General features: G+C 50.7%; 1 protein-coding gene across 2 annotated transcripts; it reads right to left on the bottom strand.

Moving 5' to 3' along the window:
- Window positions 1–3,441: 3,441 nt before the first annotated feature.
- Window positions 3,442–25,632, bottom strand: THAP4 (THAP domain containing 4). 2 transcript variants are annotated; one of them, XM_082287907.1, is made up of 6 exons: window positions 25,433–25,632; window positions 23,423–24,579; window positions 11,551–11,710; window positions 9,991–10,100; window positions 9,005–9,108; window positions 3,442–3,779 (listed from the first exon to the last, which is right to left on the bottom strand). In XM_082287907.1, the coding sequence occupies exons 1-6, from the start codon at window positions 25,507–25,509 to the stop codon at window positions 3,660–3,662; spliced, it is 1,728 nt and encodes a 575-aa protein (XP_082144033.1). In that variant the 5' UTR covers window positions 25,510–25,632; the 3' UTR covers window positions 3,442–3,659. The 2 variants fall into 2 exon arrangements, with proteins under 2 accessions (XP_082144033.1, XP_082144034.1); XM_082287908.1 differs by lacking the exons at window positions 23,423–24,579; window positions 25,433–25,632 and adding an exon at window positions 20,289–20,403.
- Window positions 25,633–26,094: the final 462 nt, after the last annotated feature.

Below are 26,094 nucleotides of genomic sequence, written 5' to 3'. Positions count from 1 at the left end.
CCCTGACAGGAGGGGGCAGCCAGGGGGGGTTGGGATCTGTTCCCAGGGACAAGAGGAAACAGCTTCAAGCTGCACCAGGGGAGGTTTAAGCTGGATATTAGGGAAAAATTCTTCACTGAAAGGCTTGCCCTGCATTTGAACAGGCTACTCAGGGCAGTGGTGGAGTCCCCATCCCTGGAAGTGTTCCAAAAAATGTGTGGATGTGGCACTTGAGGACATGGTTTAGTGGTAGAACACAGTGGAGGTGCTGGGTTGATGGCTGGACTTGATATCAGAGGGCTTTTCCAACCTGGATGATTCCATGATTCGATGATTCTGTGGTTTTCTGATAGTAAAACATTGTGGGGCAGTGCTGGGAGGCAGGCGGGAAGAGAAATGCTGCTGGATCTCACACACAGCCATGTCCTCCAGGTTTGGGGTGAAGCTTTGTGCCCCCTTCATGCTGTGCTGGGCTCAGGTGCTGGGGAGAAGCACCAAACCAACAAGCAGGGTCAAAATGCAGCCCCAGTGGTGCGCTCACCTCCCTGAGCCCACTTTCCAGCCCAAGGGTGTGAGTTAGCACAGACCATCGCGATGAGTTCCACTGGTTTCCCCGAACAAGAGCAAACAGCTGAGCCACTGCGCTGGGAGAACAGATGCCACTAATAAGGCAGTAAATAAATCCATGTGCAAGGCTTTACAGTTGGGTTGTAATTACCTCTGCACTGCCGAAAGAGCCGACGCCAGAGCCGCACATGAACGACACATTAATGGGAGCGCTCATCCGCTCTCGGCTGGCTGGCTCCCCGGAGACCGGGGCTTTTATTTCATTTTTGCACATGCCAAAACCACCATGGTCTGGTGGGACTCGCCTGGAGCCAGCACTGGGGTGGTTCCCACTGCTCCTCCTAAAAGCCCAGCTAAAAAGCAGCAAGGCTGAGAGCAATTCCCAGCAAGTTAACATCCATTTGCAGCAGCAGGAGGACGGAAGCGGGAACACAGAGGAGTCTGGCTGTGCTCCGGAGGCTGTGCCTGCACACGTCCCATGCCCCAGGTCCCATTCAGCCATACTGATGTTTGTGATCCAGGATGCTTTTCCCTACCAAAAATAGCAGCAAACCTCCTGCCAGCACTGCAGGGCCTCCACTGGGATCTCACTCAAAGTCTCTCTCACCTGTGCCCCCTCTCCAGACAGAGCTCGACCCTCCCCGAAGCCATAGTGCTGCTGCCTTGGGTGCTGCAGGCTGTCCTGCATCCCCAAGGAGGAACCTCGCTGCAGAGCATGGACCGTGCCCCTCTCCTCAGGGGGGAAGGCATTCCAATGCCCTGGTAAGGGAGGACGCTCTTTCCCTCTTTCCTCCATGCCCCAAAGACATCCTTTGGATCCCTGTCTCTGAGCAGATCCCATGAAGGATGCTTCCTTCCAAGGGACCTGTTACAGACAGCCTGGGGTCTCCAACAGGAGGGTGCTGCTCAGGGGGAGCCACTGGCCAGTACCAAAGAGCCACCTCGCGCTTGCCAGGGTTTTCCCACCTACACCTCCATGAGATCTCCATCTGTCTCCAGGGCAGAAGGCACCGTGAGGCCGTGGTCACCCTGAGCAGCCTCACCCCGTGCTCAGCTGCCCTGGATGGGGCAGACTCAGCCCCCAACACTCTTGACACTGATATTTGGGGGCTATTCCTGGGAAACAAGGTCTGCCAAGGCAGCGGGGAGGGGTGGGCAGAAGCTCGGCCCCAGTGCCAGGAGCTCTGCAGCCACTGCGTCGTGGAAGGGGATGGAGCAGGGTGGCAGTGAGGACCTGGCATCCTTTGGGATGCACCCTTTGGACACTGCACAGCTCTTGGGGTGCCCCAGAGTGGGGAAGGGCTCTGGGCTGCTTCAGAGGAGACCCCCTGAATAGGTCTATCCCAGCTGGGGCCACTTCTCCCACAGGCAGTGCCCTTCAGCTGGTGGCTGTGCCAGGGCTGCCTCCTCCAGCCTGGAGAGCCTCCCCAGGACTGCAGAGCTGCTGTGGGGCCAGGAGAGGAGAGGAGGGTCTGCCCCAACCTCCATCTCAGTCCTGTCCCTGCCCTGGCCCTCAGGAAGAGCAGACACTGCTCCCTTTGGAATTTGCTGAGAGTTCCGGGGGACTCTCCCTTCCCTTTTTTCTTTCTGGGCTGCATTTCCAGAGGAATAAGCAAAGCAGGAGCAACGAGGAATGGCCCCTCTTCCACTTTCAACAACCACATTCATCCCTCTCCACCAGTTCTTCAGCCATATCCCACCCTCTACCCAAGATCCCACAATCGTATCCTTCCCTCTCCCACAGCTCCCACTCCCCCAGTGCTGCAGTAATGAGCAAACGGGCAGAAAAACCAGGCAAGGCCCTTCTCAGCATCCCGGTTTTCATTTCAGAGGGGCCATGGAGGCTCCACTTCAAATGGGACCAACGGGAGGAGGTGCAGGTGGTCCCCTGAGGCCAACTCTTCTGCCCCGCTCCCTCAGCAGCCACAATGGACCGTCCTGGCCTGGCCTGTTTCTGTCCAGCTCCTCCAACACTCTCTGGACACGCTGCTGGGGCACGGGGGGCACAGGGCTCCCTATCCTCATTGGAGAATCTCTGGTGCCAGCGACCTCCAGCAGCTGCCTCCTCCTGCTGCTCCTGCTGCTGCCGCTGCCGCCACCGCGCCACGAAGGGATGGAGGCGGCGGCGGTGGCGACGCGGGGCCAGCCCGGCACGGTTGTCCTGCCCCTGCAGCAGGCGGATGGCCCCAATGGGCTCTTGGCAGATGGGGCAGGTGGCAGCGGCGTCGGGGGCAGCCCGGGGCTGGATGCAGGCGTGGCAGAACACGTGTCCGCAGGGCTCCAGGGCAGCGGGGCTGCGCAGGGGATCCACACAGATGCGGCAGATCCTGACGGCTCGCGGCGCTGCTGGCTCTTGCCTGGCCTCCTCCATTGCTGCTCCCGGCCCTGACTCCTCTCAGCTGCTGGCAGGACTCGAAGGCTCGGCTTCCACTGGTGGCACTTGGAGGCTCCTCAGTCACTGGTGTCATTCAGAGGTTTCTTGGACACTGGCAGCACTCGGAAGCTCCTCAGCTGCTGGTGTGTCACAGGCTGAGTGCTTGTTGGTTCATGGTTGTCCCCCAAACTCTTGTGATATTCTGCACTGAAGTCTGGCCCTGACCTCCAGCACTGCAGCAATTCCCTTCAAACTGCTGGACAGCACCATTGGGATGGGGGCCTGGGCCAGTTTCCTCTATCCCAGAGCAAGATGTAGGTGCTCCCTCCCGATACTTAAGCCAAGTTTCACTGGACAGGCTCTGGAGTTCTCAGGGTCTTTCCCTGCAGTGCAAATCCATTCCACAACCTGCAGCTTCCCCAAACTTATGCAGGTTGTCCACGAGGCTGGATCTCCAATCCAACACCTACTCATGAACAGGCAGCACACACCGCCCTGCAATCACACCAAAGACACAGCCATAAAAATAAAAGCTTTTTATTTATTTTTTTTATATACCATTACAGAAACATCTGAGTAACATTCTCAACAGGACGGGCAGCTCCGGGGCCCAGGGGACGAGCGCAGGCAGCCGGCTCCAGGATCTGCCATGCCCTCCGTGCTCCTGAGCTGCTGCTGCTCTTGGTGCACGATGTCTCCTGCTCCTTGCCCCCAGCGAGGAGACCCGGCACTCCCGGCGTCAGGGCGTCACCTTCTTGTAGGTAATGTGGAAGTGCTGAGTCATGGGCTGCGTAGTGGTTGCCATTGAGACAGTTTGTTCGAGTTTCCCATCGGAATTGAGCCTGAATTTTCTGGTAATCTAAAGCGGGGGGGGGTAGGGAAAGAAATAAGGAAATCAAGCAACCAGCATCCACAAGCTAAATCCCTTACACCTGTGCTTTCTGCCCTTTGCCATCCACATGGCTGCTGTCAACACACCACCAAGGAAGGATATCCTCACTACAGCAGGCAAATAAACAAGGAGTTTTCTCTTCTTAAAGAAAGCAGCTCCAAGTCCCTTATCCATGGAACAAGGCAGGTTCATAGAATCACAGAATTAACTGAGTTGGAAAAGACCTTTGAGATCATCAAGTCCAACCTGTGACCTAACACCATCTTATCAACTAAACCGCGGCACTCAGTGCCACATCCAGACTTTTCTTAGACACCTCCAGGGACAGTGACTCCACTCCCTCTCTGGACAGCCCATTCTAGTGCCTAATCATGCTTTCTGTGAAGAATTTTTCCTAATGTCCAACCTAAACTTCCCCTGGTGCAGCTTAAGGCTGTGTCCTCTTGTCCTGTCACTGGTTGCCTGGGAGAAGAAACCAAACCCTGTCCACACCTTCCTTTCAGGGAGTTGCAGAGAGTGATCAGGTGTCCCCCTCTGCCTCCTCTTCTCCAGGCTAAACAATCCCAGCTCCCTCAGCTGCTCCTCAGAGGACCTGCATTCCAGACCTTTCACCAGCCCCTCTCTGGATGTGTCCAAGCATCTCAATGGCCTTTCTAAACGGAGGGGCCCAGAACTGGACAGAGTATTCGAGGTGTGGCCTCACCAGTACTGAGCACAGGGGAAGAATGATTTCCCTGCTCCTGCTGGCCACACCATTCCTGATCCAGGCCAGGTGCCATCGGCCTTCTTGGCCACCTGGGCACTGCTGGCTCATGTTCAGCTGCTGTTGACCAGTACCCCCATGTCCCCTTCTGCCTGGCCACTGTCCAGCCACTCTGTCCCCCACCTGTAGCACTGCAGGGGTTGTTGTGGCCAAAGTGCAGGAGCTGGCACTTGGACTTGTTAAACTCCACATTGTTAGACTCAGCCCATCTATCCAGCCTGTCCAGGTTGCTGTGCAGAGCCCTCCTACCCTCCAGCAGATCCACACTGGCACCCAGCTGGGTGTCATCCACAAATCTGCTGATGGTGGACTCAATCCCCTTGTCCAGATTATCAATGAAGACATTAAACAGGACTGGGCCCAGCACAGATCCCTGGGGGACACCAGTGGCGACTGGCAGCCAGCTGGATACAGCACCATCCCCACCACTCTCTGGGCCTGGCCATCCAGCCAGTTCTTAACCCAGTGAAGAGTGCTCCTGTCCAAGCCATGGGCTGCAGCTTTTCCAGGGAATGCTGTGGGACACAGTGTCAAAGGCTCTGCTGAAGTCCAGGTAGACACATCCACAGCCTTCCCCACATCCACCAGTTGGGTCACCTGGTCATAAAAGGAGATCAGGTTGGTCAGGCAGGACCAGCCCCTCCTAAATCCACGCTGGCTGGGTCTGAGCCCCTGGCTGTCCTGTAGGTGCCACGTGACGGCACTCAGGATGATCTGTTCCATAATCTTGCTGGGCACTGAGGTCAGGCTGACAGGCCTGGAGTTTCCCACATCCTCCTTATACGGACAGGGTCACACTGGCACCTCCAGTCCTCTGGGGCCTCCCCAGTGAGGCAGGACTGACAATAAATGATGGAGAGCAGCTTGGGGAGCTCATCCACCAGCTCCCTCATCCTGCTAGGGTGGATCCCATCTGGTCCCAGAGACCTGTGAGCATCTGAGTGACTCGGCACGTCTCTAACTGCTTCCTCCTGGGTTACAGGGGGGCTATTCTGTCCCCTGTCCCCATCTACCCACTCTGGAAGCCAGCTGTCCTGAGGAAGACCTGTCTTACTGTTGAAAACTGAGGCAAAGAAGGTGTTGAGTACCTCTGCCTTTTCCTCACCTTCAGCTCCTATATTCCCCCCGCATCCAATAAAGAATAAAGGTTGTCCTCACCCCTCCTTTTGCCCTTAATGTATTTATAAAAACATTTTAGATTATCCTTCACAGAAGTGGCCAGATTAAATTCTAATTGGGCTTTTGCCTCTAATTTTCTTCCTACATGACCTAGTGACATCTTGAAACACCTCCTGAGTTACATGCCCCTGCCCTGTCCACCACATCCCTCCACCAGAAGGATGGCTCCTGGCTGGCAGCTCAGGGAGGTGGATGAGACAGCATTCACCAAGGCTTTTTGAACCTCAGGTGCTGTTTCAGAAGGATGCAGGGTGTCACTCCAGCTGCCCAGCCCAGCAGAGAATGGCCACGACACCACGTGGATGACACCAGGGCACAGCAGCTGCAAGCACAACTCATTCACAGTCACTTCAACCAGCACCATTTAGAAATTCCTAGAATACAGAGGTTTTTCCAAACTCTTCACTTCCTTGAGGTCACTCAAGGGCACGTCCATGAGCTCTTGCCAGTCTGTGTGCTCCATCCTCTCTGTTAACAGAACCCTTGCTATGGCCACAGTGTGCCCTCAAAGCCCACATCTGACAACACTCCTCCCAGAAGCAGAGCTACACAGGGCTGTGGAGGACATGTTGTCATTGCAGCATCCACAGGGCAACAACAGCATGAACAAGGTCACACACAGATGGTGTTTGGATTCCTATCTGGTGACTGTAATGCATCAGTGTTCTTCAAATGCCCTAAGAATGAAAACACAGTTAAAAGGAATACAAAAGTCACTCATCTTGAACGCGTGTGACTTTAGCTCAGGGCTCCCTGAATGGCCCATTGCAGACCAGGCAATAAAATCCTAAATGCAAAAGAAGGAAATGAAAGAAACTGGACAAAAATGAAGAGGGAGATTTTTCTCTTAAAAGCAAGCTTCAGGCAAAGGCTGGCTGGTGGAAAAGTGTGAGGCCAAGCTCTGTGTACAGCCAAGACACATGGGGAGACTTCCCACATTGGAGAGGAAACATGAAGCACTGGGAAATGGACATGGGAAATGGCTGAATTCAAGGGAAGCAACATCCACTGCTCTCCCCTTGTCCACAAATCCAGTCCTTTCTTCTCAGAAGTCAACCAGGTCAGCCAGGCACCATTGATGGTGGTGAAACCACACTGTGTGTGGTGACACTGACCTCCTCCTCCATCTGAGGATGCTGAGATCTCCAGGGGGTGAAGTGAGGTTGAGCAGCTGGACCTCTCTGATGTTCAGGCACTTCCCATGTGCCATGGGTTTCCAGCCATTGGGAAATCCCACTAATCTCCACCACCCCTCACAGGTAACACAGCAGCCCTGCAGGTGCATCAGCCAGTGCTCGCAGTACCCACAGCAAGGACTGTCCTGAGCTCTAAAGGTATTTGAAAACAGGCTGGTCCTCTGGACACTCATCACAAACCCAGTGACTCAACATGAGGGTCTCCCTTACTCCTTGTATTTGTCCCTTTAAACATAAACCACTGACCAAGTCTGGGACCAAGACTGGACTCTGCCACATCTGAGCTTCATCAGGAGCCTGGAAAGCAAGACAGTCCTCTTGGAACCTTGTGACTCAGTGGGAGGGTCTCCCTTACCCTTTGTGTCTTCAGTCTCCATGTAAATCATTCTAAATTGATTCAAATCCACTTTTCCTTTGGATGTTTCATCTATGAGAAGTTAACAGAGGGAACCTTGCCAGCAAATTTTGTTAAGCTGTGCTCTCCCCAATTTGTATTAAATCTGCATTGATAACACCTTTAAAGGTGATTCTTCAAGCAACCTAAACTGCTCATGACACAGCCTGGTGCAGGAAATGGGCATTCCTGCCTCAGTGACAGCTCAGCCAAGCCACAGCCACCCTGAATCACTTCTCACCAGGAATGCAACAATATGGTGAAGTTTTCTCAAAATGAGCAACTACTGCAGCAGCACATGTGTCCTTCTCACAAACCTGTGGCCTCTTTGTTTCCACAGGCAATTTAAGCTGCTCTTGGTGAACGAGAAAAGGCACTGGGAGCTGGTTCCCTGAAAACCTCTCTCATTCCACACCCTCCTTCACCAGCAAGGGCCTCACAGATACTCACTAGGACCTGAGCTTCCCTCAGGTACCAGATGAGCCTGAACCTCCAGCTCCAGAGCTTCCTTCTTTCAGCCAAAGCCAGCTTCGGAGCCCTCAACTAGAAAGACATCTTCTGGCTTCCTGTGCTTTCCCCTCTCCTCCTGCCAGTCTATCTGCCCACAGTTCAGGCAGTGACTCAAAGAGGACAGTCCCTTTTATTTAAATGTTTGCAGTTAAGAGCTCTGCTCCCCTGCTGACATCCACAGTATCTCATGGCTTTACTTCTGCTACGGGAAGGAGGCAATACAGCTGTTCCTGGGAAAGGGGAAACCCAGCAACTGAAAACATGCATCCAAAGGCAGGGGAGTTGGGACTTTCCAAAGTTAGGACACTCACTATCTATGTAAGCAAGTACAATTTTTGTCTACATCTGCATAAACTTGCGCTCTCCGTTATCTAAGGGTCAGTTTTATAGCACACAAAAACCAGGAGGTGAGAGCTTGTTCAGCCTCGCTGTCTCTCAGCTGCTGTTCAGCCATGACAGCTTCAGATGTGACAGTGACACTTGCAGCAGTGACCTCAGGATGCCACACTGACTCCAGCAGTGCCACTGTACTCACAGTGGCTCTACCCCCACCAGCTCTATCAACAAACCCCTGCTATACACTCAAAAACGTCAAAGCCCCAAAAGCAGCCAACCAAAGGTGAAGCTGACAGCAAGTGCCAGCCCTACCCTGAAGCCACAGGTGGGAAAAGAGACCAGAGCAAGGTGTGAATGCTCTGAAAAGCAAGTGAGCAAGATCTGCAGGTGTTCCTAAAATATCCTCATGAGGCCCAATACTGACCAGACCTTAAATGTGCATCCTCATACTGCAACCAATCCCGAAAACCAGCATTAATAACTAATCCCAGTGCCATAAAAGAGTATTTAGCCAAGACTTTCCTATTTTCTTCCCTAAGGACCTGCTACTGGCCACTGCTGGAGACAGGATTCTGGGTTAGCTGGTCTGATGCAGCCTGTCAGGTTTTATCATAACGATCCCTCTGGGTCTCGTAATGTACAAAGTATCTTCTGAAGGCTCTTACAGAAAGAATAAGTCAGGATGCCATGCAGTATTTCCAAGAACTCCTGATGGCATTCTGTAATTAAAGCATGCTAAATAACTTATCTTCTCAACTAGACTCCTCCTGGGGTGAGCAATGCTACGGGAATGGCTCACTCTGTGTGCACTCACCTGCTCTACATGGGGCTTCTTGGCAAAGGAGATCCTGGCTATGGAGTGAGAAGCTATAGACAGCTCTTGTCCATTCACCTCCCCTTCCTCCACCTCCACCAGACCTAGGGAAAAGCAAGGGCATACATATTATTAGGCTGCAAAAGTTATTTAAGCATGTCACAATTACTATTTTGGCCTTTCAGAACTTAAGGGGGGGGCTTATAAAAAAGAGGAAGAGGGACTTTTTACACAGGCAGGCAAGGATAGGACAAGGAGAAAGGTTTTAATCTGTAAGAGGAGAAATTTAGGTTAGATATTAGGAAGAAATTCTTCCCTGTGAGGGTGGGGAGGCCCTGGCACAGGTTGCCCAGAGAAACTGTAGCTGCCCCATCCCTGGAAGTGCCCAAGGCCAGGTTGGAATAACCTGGGATAATGGAAGGTGTCCCTGACCATAGCAGGGAGGTGGGACAAGATGGGCTTTAAGGTCCCTTCCAACCCAAACCATTCCATGATCTGCTAGGCTGTGTTACAGACCAGCACTCCCTATGAAGAATGGTTTTATTTGCCCTAGCACTACTGACAACTGCAGACCCACACAACCTCAGACAGGGAATGCTGCTCAGAAAAATCCAGCCAGACTTATTCACGCCGTGTGGGATGAGCATCACAGCACAACTGGCACTCTTCCCTTCAGCACTTGCCATTTTAGATGCAAATTTAAGCATCAACTGGGGTTTAACACTGTCACTTATAATAACTGAGATGTGGTTCTCTCTCATTCAGTCCCCATAAGGTCAGGAGTACCAAAGTGCTACGTCCACACACTGGGAGGTTCTCCTAGTTTAGGAATCACTGTGGGTCCAGCACCAAAGAGCAGCGATTCCGACAGGGAAAATTAATTAAACTAAACTGTGAGAGGTGTGAGAGCTTTCTGGAAAAGTGATGAAATGGCCCAGCAGGGTAAGGATGTCTTCTTTTCCCCAGTGTGGGTATCAGGTGTGTACCTGTGTTCTGGGCACTGATGAAAGCCACCTTATTAGTGTCAGGTTTGAGGCGGATGAATCCACATTCCCGGTGCATGGGCTTCCTTGTATCCGGATGGAAGGCGTTGAACCTGAGGGGAAATCAGAGCACAAAAGCTGACGTGCTTCGCACTCAAAGGACACTTTTTGGCTTGGTTTCCTCTTGTTTAACCACATGAGTGCCTGCAGTACTCTTTCAAGAGTAAAAGACTGACAATGCTTTACAGTTGAGAGATGTAAACCTGGAAAAATATGGTTACTTTACAGAGGCACAGCTATTTCTGAGAACTGGAGTTAAGTCTTTAAGTTCAGGATTTAGATTTTCCACAGCCCCTGGGTCTTTCTAAGAACTAGCTCAGAAAGCCCTCAGGAACTCAGATGTTTCACAGATGCTGAAGACACATGTGTCTCAAAAACTTCCTTTTCCCAAGTAAATATCTGGAATTACTGTATCATCTCTATTTAGCTTTTACACCTGGTGAGTTGGTTTTTCTGTATATTCCTTGTTGTAGGCAGCAAGGGAGCAGACATATTTCTACCATCAACCCCTTCAAAAAGATAAAAAGTTCAGCTCAGATCCTTAGGTATTCTTCAGGAGGCCTTAAGAACCGTAGGTTTGGTCACCCATAATGTGGGTGATTATATGGATCAAAGGAGAAACAAACTCAAATCAGGCAGCTCTCAGTGTTTGGAGTATTTAAGGGATACAGGGACCATGTTTAACAGCTACTGACTGCTCCAGGAGCCAGGAAACCACAGAGTCTCTGTCCTCCAAGCCTGATGCCTATTTCCCTGGTGCTTCCCAAAGCTCAACAGTTCACAGCTGTGTAACTCCTTGGCATAAAGAAAAGGAGGGGGGAAAAAGAGCAGGTGACTCAAATAAGCAACTGTTCATAAGCTGGGGAGGGAGGAGCAGCCAGAGCACGACTGTCAGAGCTTTGTTTCTTCTGGACATTGGACTAAAGCAGTCACAGGCTGAGCTGGCAGCTCCATCACACTCCAGGAACACAGGACATCTCTCACAGAGCACTTCCATCTTGTAATTCTTCTTTTCTTGGTTTTCCAAGCAACACACTTCCCAACTCACCCCTCCCAAACGAGCACTGGAGCAGTACTGAGCAGTAGCCAACTTGTCACTTCCCTCCCTCTGGATTTCTTTTGATTTCTCTTAGAACAATCACTTGCAGCCAAAACAAGTAGTTAAGCTACCTGCCTCCTATCCCATATGGTTTGATAAGCACTAATTTTTCTCAGATTTTCACAGTGGTGAAGACTGAGGACCACACCTTAAAATGGACAAACTTGGTAGCCATGCCATAGCTCCTTCATTTATTCTAAGTGAGAGTTTCACAAAGAACGCCAATTAATCACAAGTTTTCAAGGAAAATGAAAGTCAGACTGTGCAGTCACACACCACAACACCATTTTGTTTGGTAGATGAAAATTTGTCTACTTTGCCATTGAAAAGAAACAAATCACCCTGGAGCCATGCCTGCTCCAGTCCAACAGCTGCTGCCAACACAGACAGACCCCACGACTTACGAGAAGTTGAGCATGGGCTGCCCCACATGAGAGATGTGCACTTCTTCCAGGTACTGGAAAGGCTTCATTGTAGGGAAGGTGCCATCTCCTGGTGGGTCTGAGAGCCAGGTGCCCAGCATCCAGGACAGGGGTTCCATCACAGGGTTCAGCTGGGGAGTCTCTGTGGAGGAAAAGAAAGGAGGAAGAAAGAAAACTCAGGGATCTGTGCTCTGCAGGTTGTTGTGAGTTGCCTCCAGCTGGCTGGAGGTGAACACGAAACACCTGAGAAATGGTTCAACACCACAGCAATGCTTTTCTTTAGAGCAATGCCAGCTCCAAGGTGGGAGATGGGAAAAAATGAACAGTCATGGAAAGTGAGCCTGCTTCCAAACCAGCCCTTAGCCATACATAGAGCCCTCTCTTCCAGGTGGTCCATTTCTGACTCCTCTCTGTAGCTTGATCTGAAAAAAAATCCTCTCCCATCTACATGCAGGGCAGAAGATGACTGAAATCTCAGCATAAAGAATAATCATTAAATGATAATGAAACCTCTAGTGCTCTGGGCTAATCATTCTCAAGCACTGAGTGCATACTGTTCCTGCTTGTTTCAGAGGCCAAGGAAACGAGTCCTCACATCAAAAGAAAATCAGGCTGTGTACATATTCAAGATCAAAGTTTGGCTATAATATTTTTTTTAAGAGGTTAACAATGACCTGAACTTGTACAAAGAGACAAGCAGGGATCATTCAGAAGCTGTACTGCTTAGGCTCTGGACTAAAACAAACATTTTAAAAAGTGCCTGTAAGGTAAAGAGTAAATGAAAGAGAAAGATACTTCCCTTTGTCACTGCAGTTATTAAAAGCAACCAAGGTCTGTTTCACAAAGTTAAAACTTCTTTAACAAATGATTTTACAGAACCACAGAATAAGCTGAGCTGGAAGGAACCCACAAGGATCATCCAGTTCAACTCCTGGCCCTGCACAGGACCATCCCAAAGAGTCACACCATGTGCCTGAGAGCGTTGCACAAATGCTTCTTGAACTCTGTCAGGCTTGGTGCTGTAGGAGAGCTTTGATAAACACTTTTGCATTTTACTTTCAGATGTTGTGACCTGAAAAAAATACATCAGGAAAATGGAGACAGACAATTTAAAGCCACATGAAGAGCAGAGCAGATCCATTACTAAGGTGTAAGTAGGGAAAGCAAAACTTCACCTATGGGATGTCGGGAAAGATGGATTCCCACACAAACGGGGTGCCTGCTACTCTCAGCGTCTGTTATGCAAATATGACTGAAGTATGCTTAAAGCATGTCCTGCTCCCCCTCATGGGATAAATGCTTTGTACTGGCAAGGTGGGCGTTGCAGGGGGGTGTTTTCCACACCTAGTGAGATCAAGAATACAAGAACAAGCTGCCTGTCTGGCTGGTCTAAAAGGAACAGACTCAACTGCAGGGAGAAATCACGACCTAAAAGAGTAAGGCCATGGTCAAAATTTGCTTGACCAGTCTGAGTTTTGCTGTGCTCTTTACGAAATGTCAGGCTAAAACACTAAGCAAGGAGAAAGAACACACAGTCCACACCTGAAATGCCAAAGGAGAAGGAACAGCAGCTTTCCTGGGTAAAAGAAACCACTTGTGGTACTCATTCTCCCACAGACAGCAGGTTTTAAAAGCCAGCCCATGTCAACAAAGTGCTGCTACTTACTCTGCTTTACCCTGAAGTATTTTGCAAGGGAAGCAACATGAGGAAACATGAGAGCTCACTAGGAAATAGTTGGTAAAAGTGTACAGCATCAGAGCCAGGATCTGTAGAACACCCTGTCAGACTGTGCATTCCCCAGCAGCTTACCCAGGACTTGGAAAGGAGTTCCCACAATCTGTACAGCAGTGTCAGTGTACTGGACAGTATTTCCTTGTACTCACCTTCCCAGTTCCATGAGGAGAGCACACACTTCTGTGGGTAAGGAGTGTACTGCTCCTCCCTCCAACTGGCGTTTGCCTTTCACTCACCACTACATTTCTTTCCAAGCTTTCTGCAGGCTCATCTCCCGTGACTGAACTGAAAAGCATAGCTTTGGAAAAGCTGCAGGAGCCTGCAGCCTGGGCTGCTGCTGCCCTCTCCTGGGTCAGCATCCCAGGAGCAGGATGGTTTCTGTCACCATACTGCTTTCATAGGGCACCTCCCTTTCTTCTGCTTGCATTTCAGGAAAAAGCATCAAAACAACAGATGAAAGGAATGGCTTTAGCCATTCCCACTCTTTAGACTTGATTATAAACCAAGAGAGGCCAAGTGATCGTTCCCAGCACCCCCAGCTTGATCCCACTGCCCTGCTGGAGGTGCCTGACCCGGTGAGGTGGTCTCACTTCCAAAGAGCTGGAATTCCAGGCAGCTGAAAAGTGAAGATGTAACTGTACCTCCTGAAGTCTCTGGCACCTGGACAAACACTATGGCCAAGTGACCATTGTTAGTTTTCCAAACTACCTAGATGGCAGCAAAGCCAGTGAGTTCTTTAGTTCTCATGTGGCTTGGTGAAGTTGAGAGCAGCAGAAATGAATAAGGACCAGGGACTCAGTGAAGTGCAGGTGAGTACACACATCCTGATCTCATCCCATGCAGTGCTCTTCTTAGCTTCAGTGTTGGTCTCTGCCTGGTGCACTAAGACTTTTTTTTCCTTCCTGGCAGCCTTCTGTGATGGAAGGCTGGGCTGGGAGAGTGGAAAAGCAAGAGGGAGGCAGACAGGAGAGAGTCTGACTGAATCCATCCAAAAAAAAAGTAGTCATTTGAAAAGAAATTTGCTTTTTTATGTCGTGGTTGGGGCAGGTAAATGCAAGACTATTGTAGCAACAAGAAGTTCTTTGCTGAGCTGCTTTGTTTCAAACTTCAGGTTTATAGATACAGTCACTGTCAAGAGAAACTCCTCTGACACTGATGAAGGAGCCCGTACATCCCTTTTTAAAGGTCTTAACTCCTGGCATACCATTTTTTCAAAAAAACCCACTAATGTGGCTTAAAAAGTAAGCCACAGGAACAGAAATGACATTTGAGAATTTGCAGCACAAGAGAATCTGGTCACCCTTGTGCATGCTTAAAGCTTCACACTCAGGAGGCCCTCTTAATGCTGATTCTCTTGCATTCATATGCACAGCTCCTCTTTTACCCAGCAACAGGGAAGCTCTCTCTGTATCCTTTCTTAACAAGGGACATTCCTGGAGTCACCATCTCCTACCAGATGACACACCTTCTGGAAGCCATTAGGGATCCAGCATCTCCCCTTACACCACAACCTGGTGTAGTGGAAGGTGTCCCTGCCCATGGCAGGGGGTTGGAACAAGATGAGCTTTAAGGTCTCTTCAACTCAAACCATCCTGTGGTTCTACAAAATCTCACTGAAATCAGCGACGACACTCATGAGTTGTAACAGTTTGGGAGACAAAACCACACACCCATAAGCAACCTGATCACCTTGGTCTCTTTCCTTCACAAAGCCACTCAGGCCACAGCTGCTGTGCCCAGGTCCTGAGCACACAGGTCAGCTCCATTTCACCACCTGACCCCACTCCATCCCTCCAAACTCACAGACAGACTGTTCCTACATCCTTTCCATTCCCGGAGGGTTTACAAGTCAAATCCCACCCTGCACTGTAACACAGTCAGCCTGGAACTGGCTGTCCAGGCTTTGCAACAGGAGGTACTGAGTTCTCCCTGCCATGAGACAAACCAGACAGAGCAGCTGAACAGCCCCCTCAGGCCATGTCTACACAGCCGGCGTGGCCCTCAAGTGGGATCCCTGGCACAGAAAGCTAAGCTGGCACGAATTCCTACACAGCTTTATCAGTGAAGCTGCAGCGAGCGGCCAGCTGGTTGCTAACAAGGCAGCTAACCAATTTCCTTGAGCTGGGGAACACTTCTTGCAGAAAACTTGAGAAAAACACCCATACAAACAACAAAAAGAAACACCCCACCAAAATACCCCAAAACAAATCCCCAAACAAACTCCTAGATTCTTCAAAGTGTGGGGTCTGCAGCATCAGCTGAGCAGTTCCCTGCAGATCTTCCTTCAGCACAGTTGCTCACTGGGTTTAAATCATCATCATCATCAAGGCTCTGGTAATTAAGGAGCAGCCTTGTTCAGCATATTCTGTCCATATTTAAGTACAGAAGGTGGCTTTAGACTCTGCTGCTCTGCCCTGAGAGTTGCACCCCTTTGGGCACTTTGCTGATGCTCTCCCCAGCAAACCAGTAAAACATTCCTGGCACTGATGTGCTCTAGCTCCATCAGAGAATATCCTTGAGTTGGAAGGGACCTGTCAGGACCAAGTACAATTCCTGGTCCTGCACCAGACACGCCAAGAATGACACCGTGTGCTGGAGAGCATTGTCAAAACACTTCTTGAACTCAGACAGGCCTGGTGCTGTGACGACTTCCTTGGGGAGCATGTTCCAGTGCCCAACCATCCTCTGGATGAAAAACCTTTTCCTGATATCTGACCTAAACCTCCCCAAGTCAGCTTCACACCATTTCCTCGAGTCCTGTCATTGGCCCAAGAGCGAAGAGGTCGGTACCTGCCCCTCCACTTCCCCATGGGAGGATGTTAAGAGCACAGTGAGGTCTGACCTCAGTCTCCTCCAGCTAAAACAAACCAAGTGCCCTCAGCCACTCCCTCATAAGGCCTCTCCAGACCCCTCCCCATCCTCATGGCCTCCTTTGGACACTCTCTAATACCTTAATGTCTTTTTCATACTGTGGTGCCCAAACCTGCCCCCAGCACTTGAGGTGAGGCCGCCCCAGTGCAGAGCAGAGCAGAGCAGGGCAATCCCCTCCCTGGCCCATCTGGCAATGCTGGGCCTGATGTGCCCCGGGCATATGCTGACTCATATTGAACTTGCCATGGACCAGGACCCCCAGGTCCCTTCTCACAGCTGCTCTCCAGCCCTACCCCTAACCCAGTCCATACACACAGCCAGGGTGGCTCTGTCCCAGGTGCAGAATCCAGCACCTGCCCTTGTTAAACCCCACACAGTTGGTGATTGCCTATCTCTGGTTTGTCAAGGGCTCTCCACCCTTGAGAGAGACAACAGCTCCTCCCAGTTTGGTGATGGCTGCAAACTCACTTAGTATTCCTTCAGGTCCTGTGACCAAGTTGTTAACGAGGATGTTGAAGAGAATAAGGTCGAGGATGGAGACCTGTGGGACCCCACCAGTGACCAGTGCCAGCCTGGTGTCACCCCAGTCACTGTCACCCGTTGTGCCTGACTTGTGAGCCAGCTGTTCACTCATCACATAACACAGTTATCCAGCTGTGGGCTGGACATTTTGTCCAGCAGGATCCTGTAAGAGCCAGTATCAAAAGCTTTGCTGAAGTCCAAAAAGATTTCACCTCCCGGCTTTCCTGGATCAACCAGGCGAGTTACCCCGTCATAGAAGGAAATCAGGTTTGACAAGCAGGACTTTCCCCTCACGACGCTGTGCTGGCTGTGACTGATGCCTGCGTTGTCCACTAGGTGTTTTTCAGTGCTTCCCAGAACAATCTTTTCCATGATTTTACCAGGCACTGAATTGAGACCAACAGGCCTGTTGTCTCTGGAGTGCTCCTTCCTGCCCTTCTTGAAAATCAGGACAACTCTCATCAGCTTCCAGTCAACCTCTGTGGATTTCCAAGACTGCTCAAGAATCAATCATTGAGAGAGGCATTGCAATAACATCAGCAGCTCCTTGAGGATTCTTGGATGAATCCCATCAGGTTCCACAGATTTGTAGGGATCCAGCTGGAGCAGCAGATCCCACACAAGTTCTAGGTCAACTGGGAGTTGATCATTCTCACAGCCATGGTCCTTCAGCTCATGGCACTGAGACCCACCATCCATGTTGAAAAGAGAGGCAAAGAAAGCATTAAGCACCTTTGCCTTGTCCCTGTCCCTGTTTGTGAGGTGACTATCCTCATCCTGGAATGGGGCAATGTTATTTCTAAACTGCTTTTTGCCATTTATATATTTGAAAAAAATATTTTTATTCTCCACAGTTCTGGCAGCTTCAACTCCAATTTAGCTTTACCTGGATGAATTGTCTCCCAACGTGGGGAGCAGCATCTCTACGTTCTTCCCATGTCACCCGACCTTGCTTCCACTGGACACACACCTTCCTTTTCCAGCTTATTTCCAAGAGAATATCCCTGGTCAGCTAAGCCAGCCTTCTGCCAGCCTGCCTGACTTCTGACATTTAGGAATTGCTGTTCCTGTGCCCTTAGGAGATGATGTTTAAAAGCGACCAGCACTGATGGACTGCAGCACCTGCAAAAACATTTCCCAGGGGACCCTACTCACTAACTCCCTGAGCAGCCTGAGGTCTGCTCTCCTCATGGCCAGAGTTGAGGTTTTTCTGACACTTTTCCTCCTGTCACCAGAGATTTTAAACTTGATGGCTCTGTGGTCGATGTGACTCAGTTGGTCCCAATGCTGACTTTGCTCATGAGATCCTCTCTGCTGACAAGCAGGAGATGAAGATAATCTTTCCAAGTCAGCTCCCTGAGGACCTGTTCCATAAAGTTGTGGTGCAGGTGTTTTAGGAACCTTCTGGCCTGGGTTGTATCACCTGTGTGATGATCCCAGTTAATTTCTGGCAGGTTGAAGTCCTCCAGGGCAGTTGACTTGGAACCATACCTTAGTTCCTCAAAGAATAATTTGTCAGTGTCATCATCCCGGCTGGGAGGTCTAGAGTAGACTCCCACAGTGACATCTGCATTATTTGTCTGCCCCTTGACTCTTATCCAAAGACATTCTTATCTCGACTGTGCCACTGACAACTGTGAGCTCCAGACATTCCAACCCCTCTATTACACACAGCACCACCCCTCTCTCTCTCCTGCCCTGCCCATCCCTCCTGAAGAGCCTGGAACTGTTCATCAGGGCACTCCCACCACAGGCCTCATCCCACCAGGCTTCACTTATGCCAGTGATGTCAGATCTCTGGGACTGGGCCAAAGCTTCGAGCTCCTCATAGGTCCCTGATGCTGGGTGCGTTAATGCAGAGACATTTCAGGTGTGGTACATTGTAGCCAACACCTGGTAAAGTAGATTGGGGGATCCCATTAGTGCTCCCTTCCTCAAGTTTAGGCACTGCAGCCCATTGCTCATCACTGGTGACTCTGGCTCTGTCCCTTTCCCCTTTTCCAGCTAGTTTAAGGCCCTATCAACAAGTGCTGCCAGCCCCTGTGCTAGAACTGTTTCTCCCCTTAAGAAAGATGCATCCTACCAGGTGTCAGCAGACCAGCTGTTGAACAGATCACTCCATCTCTGCTCCAAAAGCTGGGAATGTGGTTATATTCACAAATTTTCATGTTATAGACTCAGTAATTAATTTCATAGCCAAGTGCCAAGGTGGTATTGCCTCTGTGGCAAAAGCTCCAGTGCCTGTAGTCACTGCCAGAGTTCTGCTTTACGAAATACAGAGAAAACATTTTTTAAATTATACTCTTATGAGAAACCAAACACCCTACCTGAGCTCAGTCTGACTTTCTCTCGTGCTTTCCTTAGTTTGCTGTTTCATTGCTTACTAGCTGCAAGCTGGGTTTTTGTTGTGAGTCACTGCCGACTCGCTGCAAAATTAAATGCTTAATGCACAAACTCTATAGACTATTAGGCAAAAAAAAAAAAACCAAACTGGAAAGAACAAGACCATCCCACCGAAAAAAACCACACAGCAGTGCAAAAAGGCTAGTTTCCTCCCTTCCAACTGCCTTTCTCTCCAAGGAAGAGGTCAAAGAGCCACCTTCCTCAACCAAAGTCCCAAAGCTGGCGCGCCTGCACACTGCTTGCTCCTGTGCTGAGCACAAAACAGTTCACCTCCCACCCACGTGCTCAGGCCACAGTGAAGTCTTACCCAACCCCTCTCGAGATACCTTCTGCCATGGATTCAGCCCCACTCTTAGCCTATGCACACATATTCCTACTCCTTATCTCATTCTCAGTTTCCTTTATAGCTCCCTTGTTCTTTGTAACGCTCACCCTATGGACCAGCTTTCTACCCTGGCCATTCCCATCCCAGACAGGGCACAAAAAAAATCACAAGCAGCACCTGCTGTCTCAGAACAAAAGCAGTTTTCTTCCAAAATCTAGCTCCAAGTTAACATGCAGCCGCGAGGGTAGCAGTGCCTGCCCTGGTGGAGGCAATTTCCCTGACAGCACATCTCTGTGACCCATTAGACACATTTCATTTTCAAGCTGAACTGGACAGCAGCCCATTGCTGGTCCAGGGCTTCTCAAACAGGTGAAAGCACAGCACCTCCATCCATGCACAACCCCACTTCTCACTGCCAGTGAGGATCAGGATTTTGCTATTTGTTTTCTGCAGCATGAATGAAATCTAGTTGCCACCACAACGGGAAACATCACTTCAGGCCCCACAGACCAGGCATCAGGGCTCCACCTCAGCACAAAACCACGCATTAAGTGTTCAGTCCTTCTGCTTGCCCCGAAGTTCACCAACTGTGCTTCATTTGCATGTCAAAAGTACTGTAAATGACCCCATTTCTACACTGGCTTTGCACAAATATTCGAAGACAAATCCAAGCCAAATTTCCCACAGATTCCTAGCAGAGTTCTAACCATTTTTCACATGAACTCATTTTGCAAACTCTCCTGCCTTTAATATGACCTTCATGAAAACAGACATGCAGCATGGAAGAGGCTCCTCAGAGCAGCTGAATCCTAAGAGCTTTACCTCTCTGATGAACACAGGAACTCAAATCCCATGGAATCCTACCTGTGTCTGCTCCATGCCAAGCCATATTCGCAGATGTTTTGCTATTTGCTCCACCTGCAGCCCCCCCTGCCCCTAGAAAGTGCTTTGCGCAGGGTGGTAAGATGGCTATGAGGGAAGTGAGCTCATGTTTGGGTAGGACACTGGTCCCGCTGCCTGCTGGGAGATGTAGTTTTACAACGGGACCAAAGTGGGGCACGACAAGAGGAGGTGGTGTTGTGGAAGGAGCAGCTGGGATCTCCTGTCTGAGCGAGCACACCTGATGCAGCAGAGCTGCGAGACCTTCATGCAGAACAAGATGGTCAGACAGCACTTGTGTAGCAGAGGACAGTGCTGTTAGAACAGTCATGCCTTCCCCAGGACACGTCCCTGGTTGCTTGCTGGCTCTTCCTCATTTCTCCCAGTGCATCCTGTCATCCTCTAGAAGCTCCATCTAATCCTGTCCTGCCTGGTACACTTAACACTGTGCCTAAGCATGCTTATCTGCCAACAGCATTCCTCAGCCTTCAGCCCATGGACCTCAGAAGAAGCCCACGAAACAGAAGGAAACATTTTCCTACCAAACAAGCGACTAAATTCAACATTTAGATGGAAAAGGCCACCACGGCAGCTGTGCTGTGCTGGAGACAGCCTGGAGCTCCTCCTAAACCAATGAGTCGACCCCCCTGGTAAGACAGGTTGGGAAACACAGCTCAAGCACATCGTGACAGCTGGAGTTGGGAGCCACTTGCCCAGCCTGAGTCAGCCGGCCTCAAGCGTGGCTGGCAGGCACTGCTGTGCAGCACTCCTGCAGAAACCTGCTCTTCCCAGCCGCCTGCAGCTTGGATACAGCCAGCAGAAATTTATTTGTCTCATTAGAGGCAAATACGTGAGAACTAGCACCGAAATGAAGTTCTGCTGAGTGGGTGTGGGCCTGAAGTCGGTGTTTTGTGCTCAGGATTTTGTGGAAACAGCTGAACGTCAGGGATGCAGACAGGTAACAACCTGCAGGGTCAGTCCAGTCAGGTGCTTATACTCAAGGAACTGCCTTCAGCAGAAAAAAAATAAATGCAGGCTCAGGTTCACAGCTAAAACATCACCTCAACCACACATCAGATGACTCCGGACAACTGAGACAGAGCTACTAATGAAGACTATTATTAACCTAATGTGTTACCTGACTGTATTTTTATGAATACAAAAAGCCTTTCTTAACTCAGCTCTGCACCCCAGTAAAACTCAAGTGTCTGGGCACGAACCAGACTCTGCCTGGCAGCAGCTGGCTGCACTTCATCAGCTATTTTCACTATTGCTATGAGGACACGAAAGAGTCCAATATAGAAGAGCACCAAAATAAAGCTAAAAAACAATAATAATAAAAAAAAAAGCCAGTGAGTCACCAACAAACCCTTTAAAAAAGTTCCCAGCCAAAGGGTTCCAAACTTCCCATCACGCCAAGCTGCAAATGCCAAAATGGTTCATTTTCACACACTCATCTCCAGTTTTGTTGATAAAAGATGGCAGAATGGGTAATGAATATGTCAATTCATTAAGAAAAATTACGTTTTCCCTTATAAAATAGGGTATGTAACTCATATACTAAGAATATCTTTTACAAGAACATAAAATTCTCACTTCTCAAAGACATACATATAAAAACATTAATCTTGGGAAAACAGAGAAAAACCACAGTGCTTGCCAGAATAAAGAAAAACATCCTTAAAGATACTCCTTCTGCAATTAGTATCTTAGTGAAGGTATTCCAACTAAGCTAGGCACCTTTTAAAATATATATATAAATAAATATCTCGTATACATACATATAGGAATGGCAACTACGGAACCCTAAAATTGTATTTAGTTATTTTCCTTAGTTTGACACCTAAACAATACAAAAACATAGGCCAGAAGGTACAAACAAGATGATGCTGATTTCCCAGATTGTCCCCCTCTACCCAAATCAAAGTGTGAGTTTTCCCATACTTTGGAAAATTAGATACATATGGGAAAGGTAGCACTGGGTGTCAACCTTCATGCATTTTGTTAGGGTCTACTTTCCTCTTTCAGTGAGGAAGTTGGCTGTGCTGTAACAGCCTGGAGAACGTGCCCATCTATGCCAGCATCACCCTTCTGATTGTCCAACAGCTCCAGAAGAAGCCATGAAGTTTTTCTCCTAAAGGAAAAGTGAGAATTAGCCATCAGGAGACACCCAACCCTCCATGGGTGATGACTTCTCCAAGCAAGCCCCACATCACAAACCCTTCCCAAGGCAACCCAGTGTTTTCTCAGCAGCCACACACACCACCACCATTAGATGGTCCTAAACTCTTGCCCTGAATTGCACCTTGCAACCACAAATTGCGCACAAATTCTACATTATGACACTTTCTTGCAGTTATGGCCCAATTTGACTTCTAGGTAACAAATGTTTTACATGACCTCATCCCTCACTGAGTTCCCCTATACTTTCAGGTGCTTAATTACTATTTTTGGCATTGATAGAGAAGCATTCTCCATCACTCCTCGCTTTGTTTCCTGACTTCTGCCTTCCAAGGGAGGAAAGGATCAAAGCAAACAGACATTTGCTCACAAATCGTGACCTCAATGTGCACCATGACATTGTCATATTTGTTACCTCCCACCTCACTTATATTTCCTGTATCCTGAGTGCAGCATATGAAATCCAAGATCAAAACTACTTCTTATGCCACTGAGGACAATAATGGCTTTCCCAGATACCTGCTGCTAGGACAGCTCATTAACACACCAAAAAAAAAAAAAAAAAAATCACAGGCACGCTCCAAAGGAAGAAGGAAAATCCTAACAGGAGCCACTGGGTGATCAGTGACAAACAAGCTAAAATAATCCAGAAAGAAAATAAAAGAAAATAAATTCATCAAGAGAATTGCCAGCAACACCACAACCCAAGCTCCCATTCCACATCTTGGAAAGGTTAGGGATATAAGAGTTAACTTGTGTACGCACTGAGCGAATTCTTGAATCTGTATCCTTTGGTCTAACACAAGCTGCTGCTTCTCCTTCCCAAAATGTCCCTTTCTCATACCTTTTCCCCATCACACCTTTACAGCCTCCATCTCAAACGGCCCCTAAGAAAACAGGGAATTCCGCCTCGGTGCAGCACCCCTGGGAATACTAACCACAGTCCTGGGATATCAGGCTGTTCAAGTAAGGGAAACTGTTCCGCTTCATCTCATCCAGCTTCTCCTTCAGCTTCCTGACTTGGCTGTCAGAGCGGCTGATCCTTTGCCTCAGAAGTTTCAGCTCTCCGTTCTTCTTCTCCACCTGCTCCCGCAAGCAGCACACCTGGCTCTTGCTCTGCCGGGAGGAGAAGCAGTACGAGTGGAGGGAGTCGATGAGCTTGCAGGCCCCCGAGGCCGACATGATCACCTCGTTGATGGACATGGGGTTGGCGTCCGTGTCACCCTTCCGCCCCACCACGGCCTCGGTGGCTGGCCGAGGGGTCAGGTCTGCCGGCGACGCCGACAGGCCCTGCGAGGGTTTCTGGGGGGTCGCGGTGAGGGACGACGTCGGGGACACTTCTGCGACGGCCTTGTCATGGCCCAAGAGGTGGCTGCTGCAGCTCGGTTCCACCTCTCTCTTTGGCCTTTTCCTTTCTAGCTGCTCTTTGGGGAGAGACGGCCTCTCCCTGGCGTGCTTGGAGGAAAAGCTGTACGAGTGGAGGGAGCCGATGAACTTGCAAGCACCAGAGGCAGGAGGGGTGAAGTCGTCCACCGACACGCCGCTTCTGTCTGCCACCCAGCTCCCCGCCCAGCTGCCCCTGGCACAGTCCTCCACAGGAGACCTCTCAGGCTTTGTCTGAGCTCCAGGCTTCGCACCCAAATGATCCCCTAACGTCCTTCTCCGAGGGCCGTCCAGCTGGCTGTGGAGGGCCTCTTCCTCCTCGGACATCGATCCCATTTCCTCTTTCAGAGTGGCCTCCTCCATCTCTTTCGTCCCTTGCATCACCATGAAGTCCTGGCCAGAAGACGGGGTCCTCTGCGCTACCTCACCGCCTCCTTCCCGCAGGGCCTCCCCATCCCGCACCGGCACCTGCCTGGCTATTTTCCTTCGGCTCCTGACATAATCCAGCTTGTCGTGCTTCTTCTCCACGAGCTGGAAGATGGTAGGGACAGCAGTGGGCTTCAGCAACCGGTGCTGGTCTTCAAGCCGCTTGGAAAAACTGTCTTTGGTGAAATGCTCACTGCAAAGAAAGGAATACTTGGTGGGAGTCCAGTTGTCCCTCTGAACAGCTTTCAGCCACTGAATCAAGCGCTTTGAATCCTTCAGAGGGAACCTAAAAAAGGAACAGACAAAACCCACAAAAAATAAGCTACATTTTGGAAATCAGAAGGGTTGGTACTTTTAGAATCACAGAACCATGGAATCATAGAATTGTTGAGGTTGGAAAAGACATTTAAGATGACCAAGTCCAAGGCGATGGCCAGGATTAGGAGATTTCGAGCAAAGTTGTGTTTTGATAAATTACACTCATTTAAGAATTATTTCACTTTGGGCTTAAATATTTGATATTCATTCGCTGCATCAACAGCTCCACTTCACGAAAAGCACAGGACTAAAAGGAGTTGTTTCCATTTTCATCAGCAATCGATCCATTATTCCGCTCACCAGCCCCACGAGGAACAGCCCGTCCACAAGGAAGGGGGATGTGACCACCACCAAAACACCCAGCTCAGCCAACACGCTGCCCAGCGCTGCCTCCGTAACCCGGGTGCTGCTTACACCGGGTGTGTTTAGTAACATTTAATTAGGTGTAGAAATGCCTGGAGTAGAAGAAAGCCCCTGAGCAGAGGAACCAGGTTCCGTTTCCAATGGGACTCCCGAGACAGGGACTTTCCCCGGGGTCTCACCGCCGGCAGCATCCCCGGCGAGGGATGAGCCGAAGGACGGGCCGCGGGGGGCACAGACCGGGGGAGGGTCGGGGCGACAGGCCAGGAAGGCCCCGGGCCCCGTGGCGAGGGGCGCTCCCGCTGCCCGGCCGGGGCTGGAGGATCCGGGAGCCCAGAGCCGGTTTCCCCTGAGGGAAACAAAGGGCAGCCGCTGACGTGGGGGCCCGGCGGGGGGAGCGGGACCGGGGCGCAGGCGGCCCGGCCGCGGCACTTGCGGCGGGCCGGACGGGCCGCCCTTACCTGTGGAAGGAGACGGCGCCGCGGCGCGCCTTGCCCTGCCGGTTGGAGCAGTTGGCGGCGGCGCAGCAGATCACCATCTCCGGCCGCCGCCGCCCTCGGCCGGCCGGGCCCGCCCCGGCCCCCGCCCCGGCCCCGCCGCGCCGCCGTACGGCAAGATGGCGGAGCCGGGTCACCCCGGCGCCCCTCGCCGCTGGGGAAGGGGTTTCTGTACGGCACAACATGGCGGCCGCCACACGGCCGCCGCCATTTTGGCGGAGCTGCAGCCGTACGGCACGGGGCAGGTGGGGAAAGGGGGGGGGTTCGCTCCCGGCGCCTCTCGCTTGCCTCGTGGGCGCTGCTGGGCGTCCGCCTCCCGACGAGCCTCTCGGTCCGTGACAGCCAAGCCGTGAAAGGCGTCTCCGAGTGGGGCGGGCATGGTGGAGGGGGTTACTCACACGGGTACTCTCGGGGAAGGAGGGGCGGGGCTCAGCCGGCGCCGTACAACGCGATGGCGGCGCCCACTTATCACATCTGTCCTAGGAATACGTGTCACGGGACACACTCGCCGGCGCTCTGAGCAAGGAGCGGAGACCTCACACTCCGCGCCGCCCTCTAGCCCCGGCCCCGGCCCCACCGCCGGCCCGCTGCCTCCCCACGCTCCGCGTCGCCCCTCCGTACGGCAA

The sequence above is a fragment of the Coloeus monedula genome (assembly GCF_965178545.1).
Source record: "Coloeus monedula genome assembly, chromosome: 10".
Classification (NCBI taxonomy): Eukaryota; Metazoa; Chordata; class Aves; order Passeriformes; family Corvidae; genus Coloeus; species Coloeus monedula.
The sequence above is the reverse complement of the archived record's forward strand: the minus strand, read 5'-3'. Positions and strand labels throughout refer to the sequence as shown.

Excerpts from the sequence above, each read along its gene's own strand:
- THAP4 (XM_082287907.1), bottom strand. The coding sequence starts at position 25,509 with ATGGTGATCTGCTGCGCCGCCGCCAACTGCTCCAACCGGCAGGGCAAG. Across the intron at positions 24,580-25,432 it reads GGCGCCGTCTCCTTCCACAG|GTTCCCTCTGAAGGATTCAA; the intron begins GTAAGGGCGGCC and ends TTCCTTTTTTAG. Across the intron at positions 11,711-23,422 it reads CCTGATATCCCAGGACTGTG|AGACTCCCCAGCTGAACCCT; the intron begins GTTAGTATTCCC and ends TTTCCTCCACAG.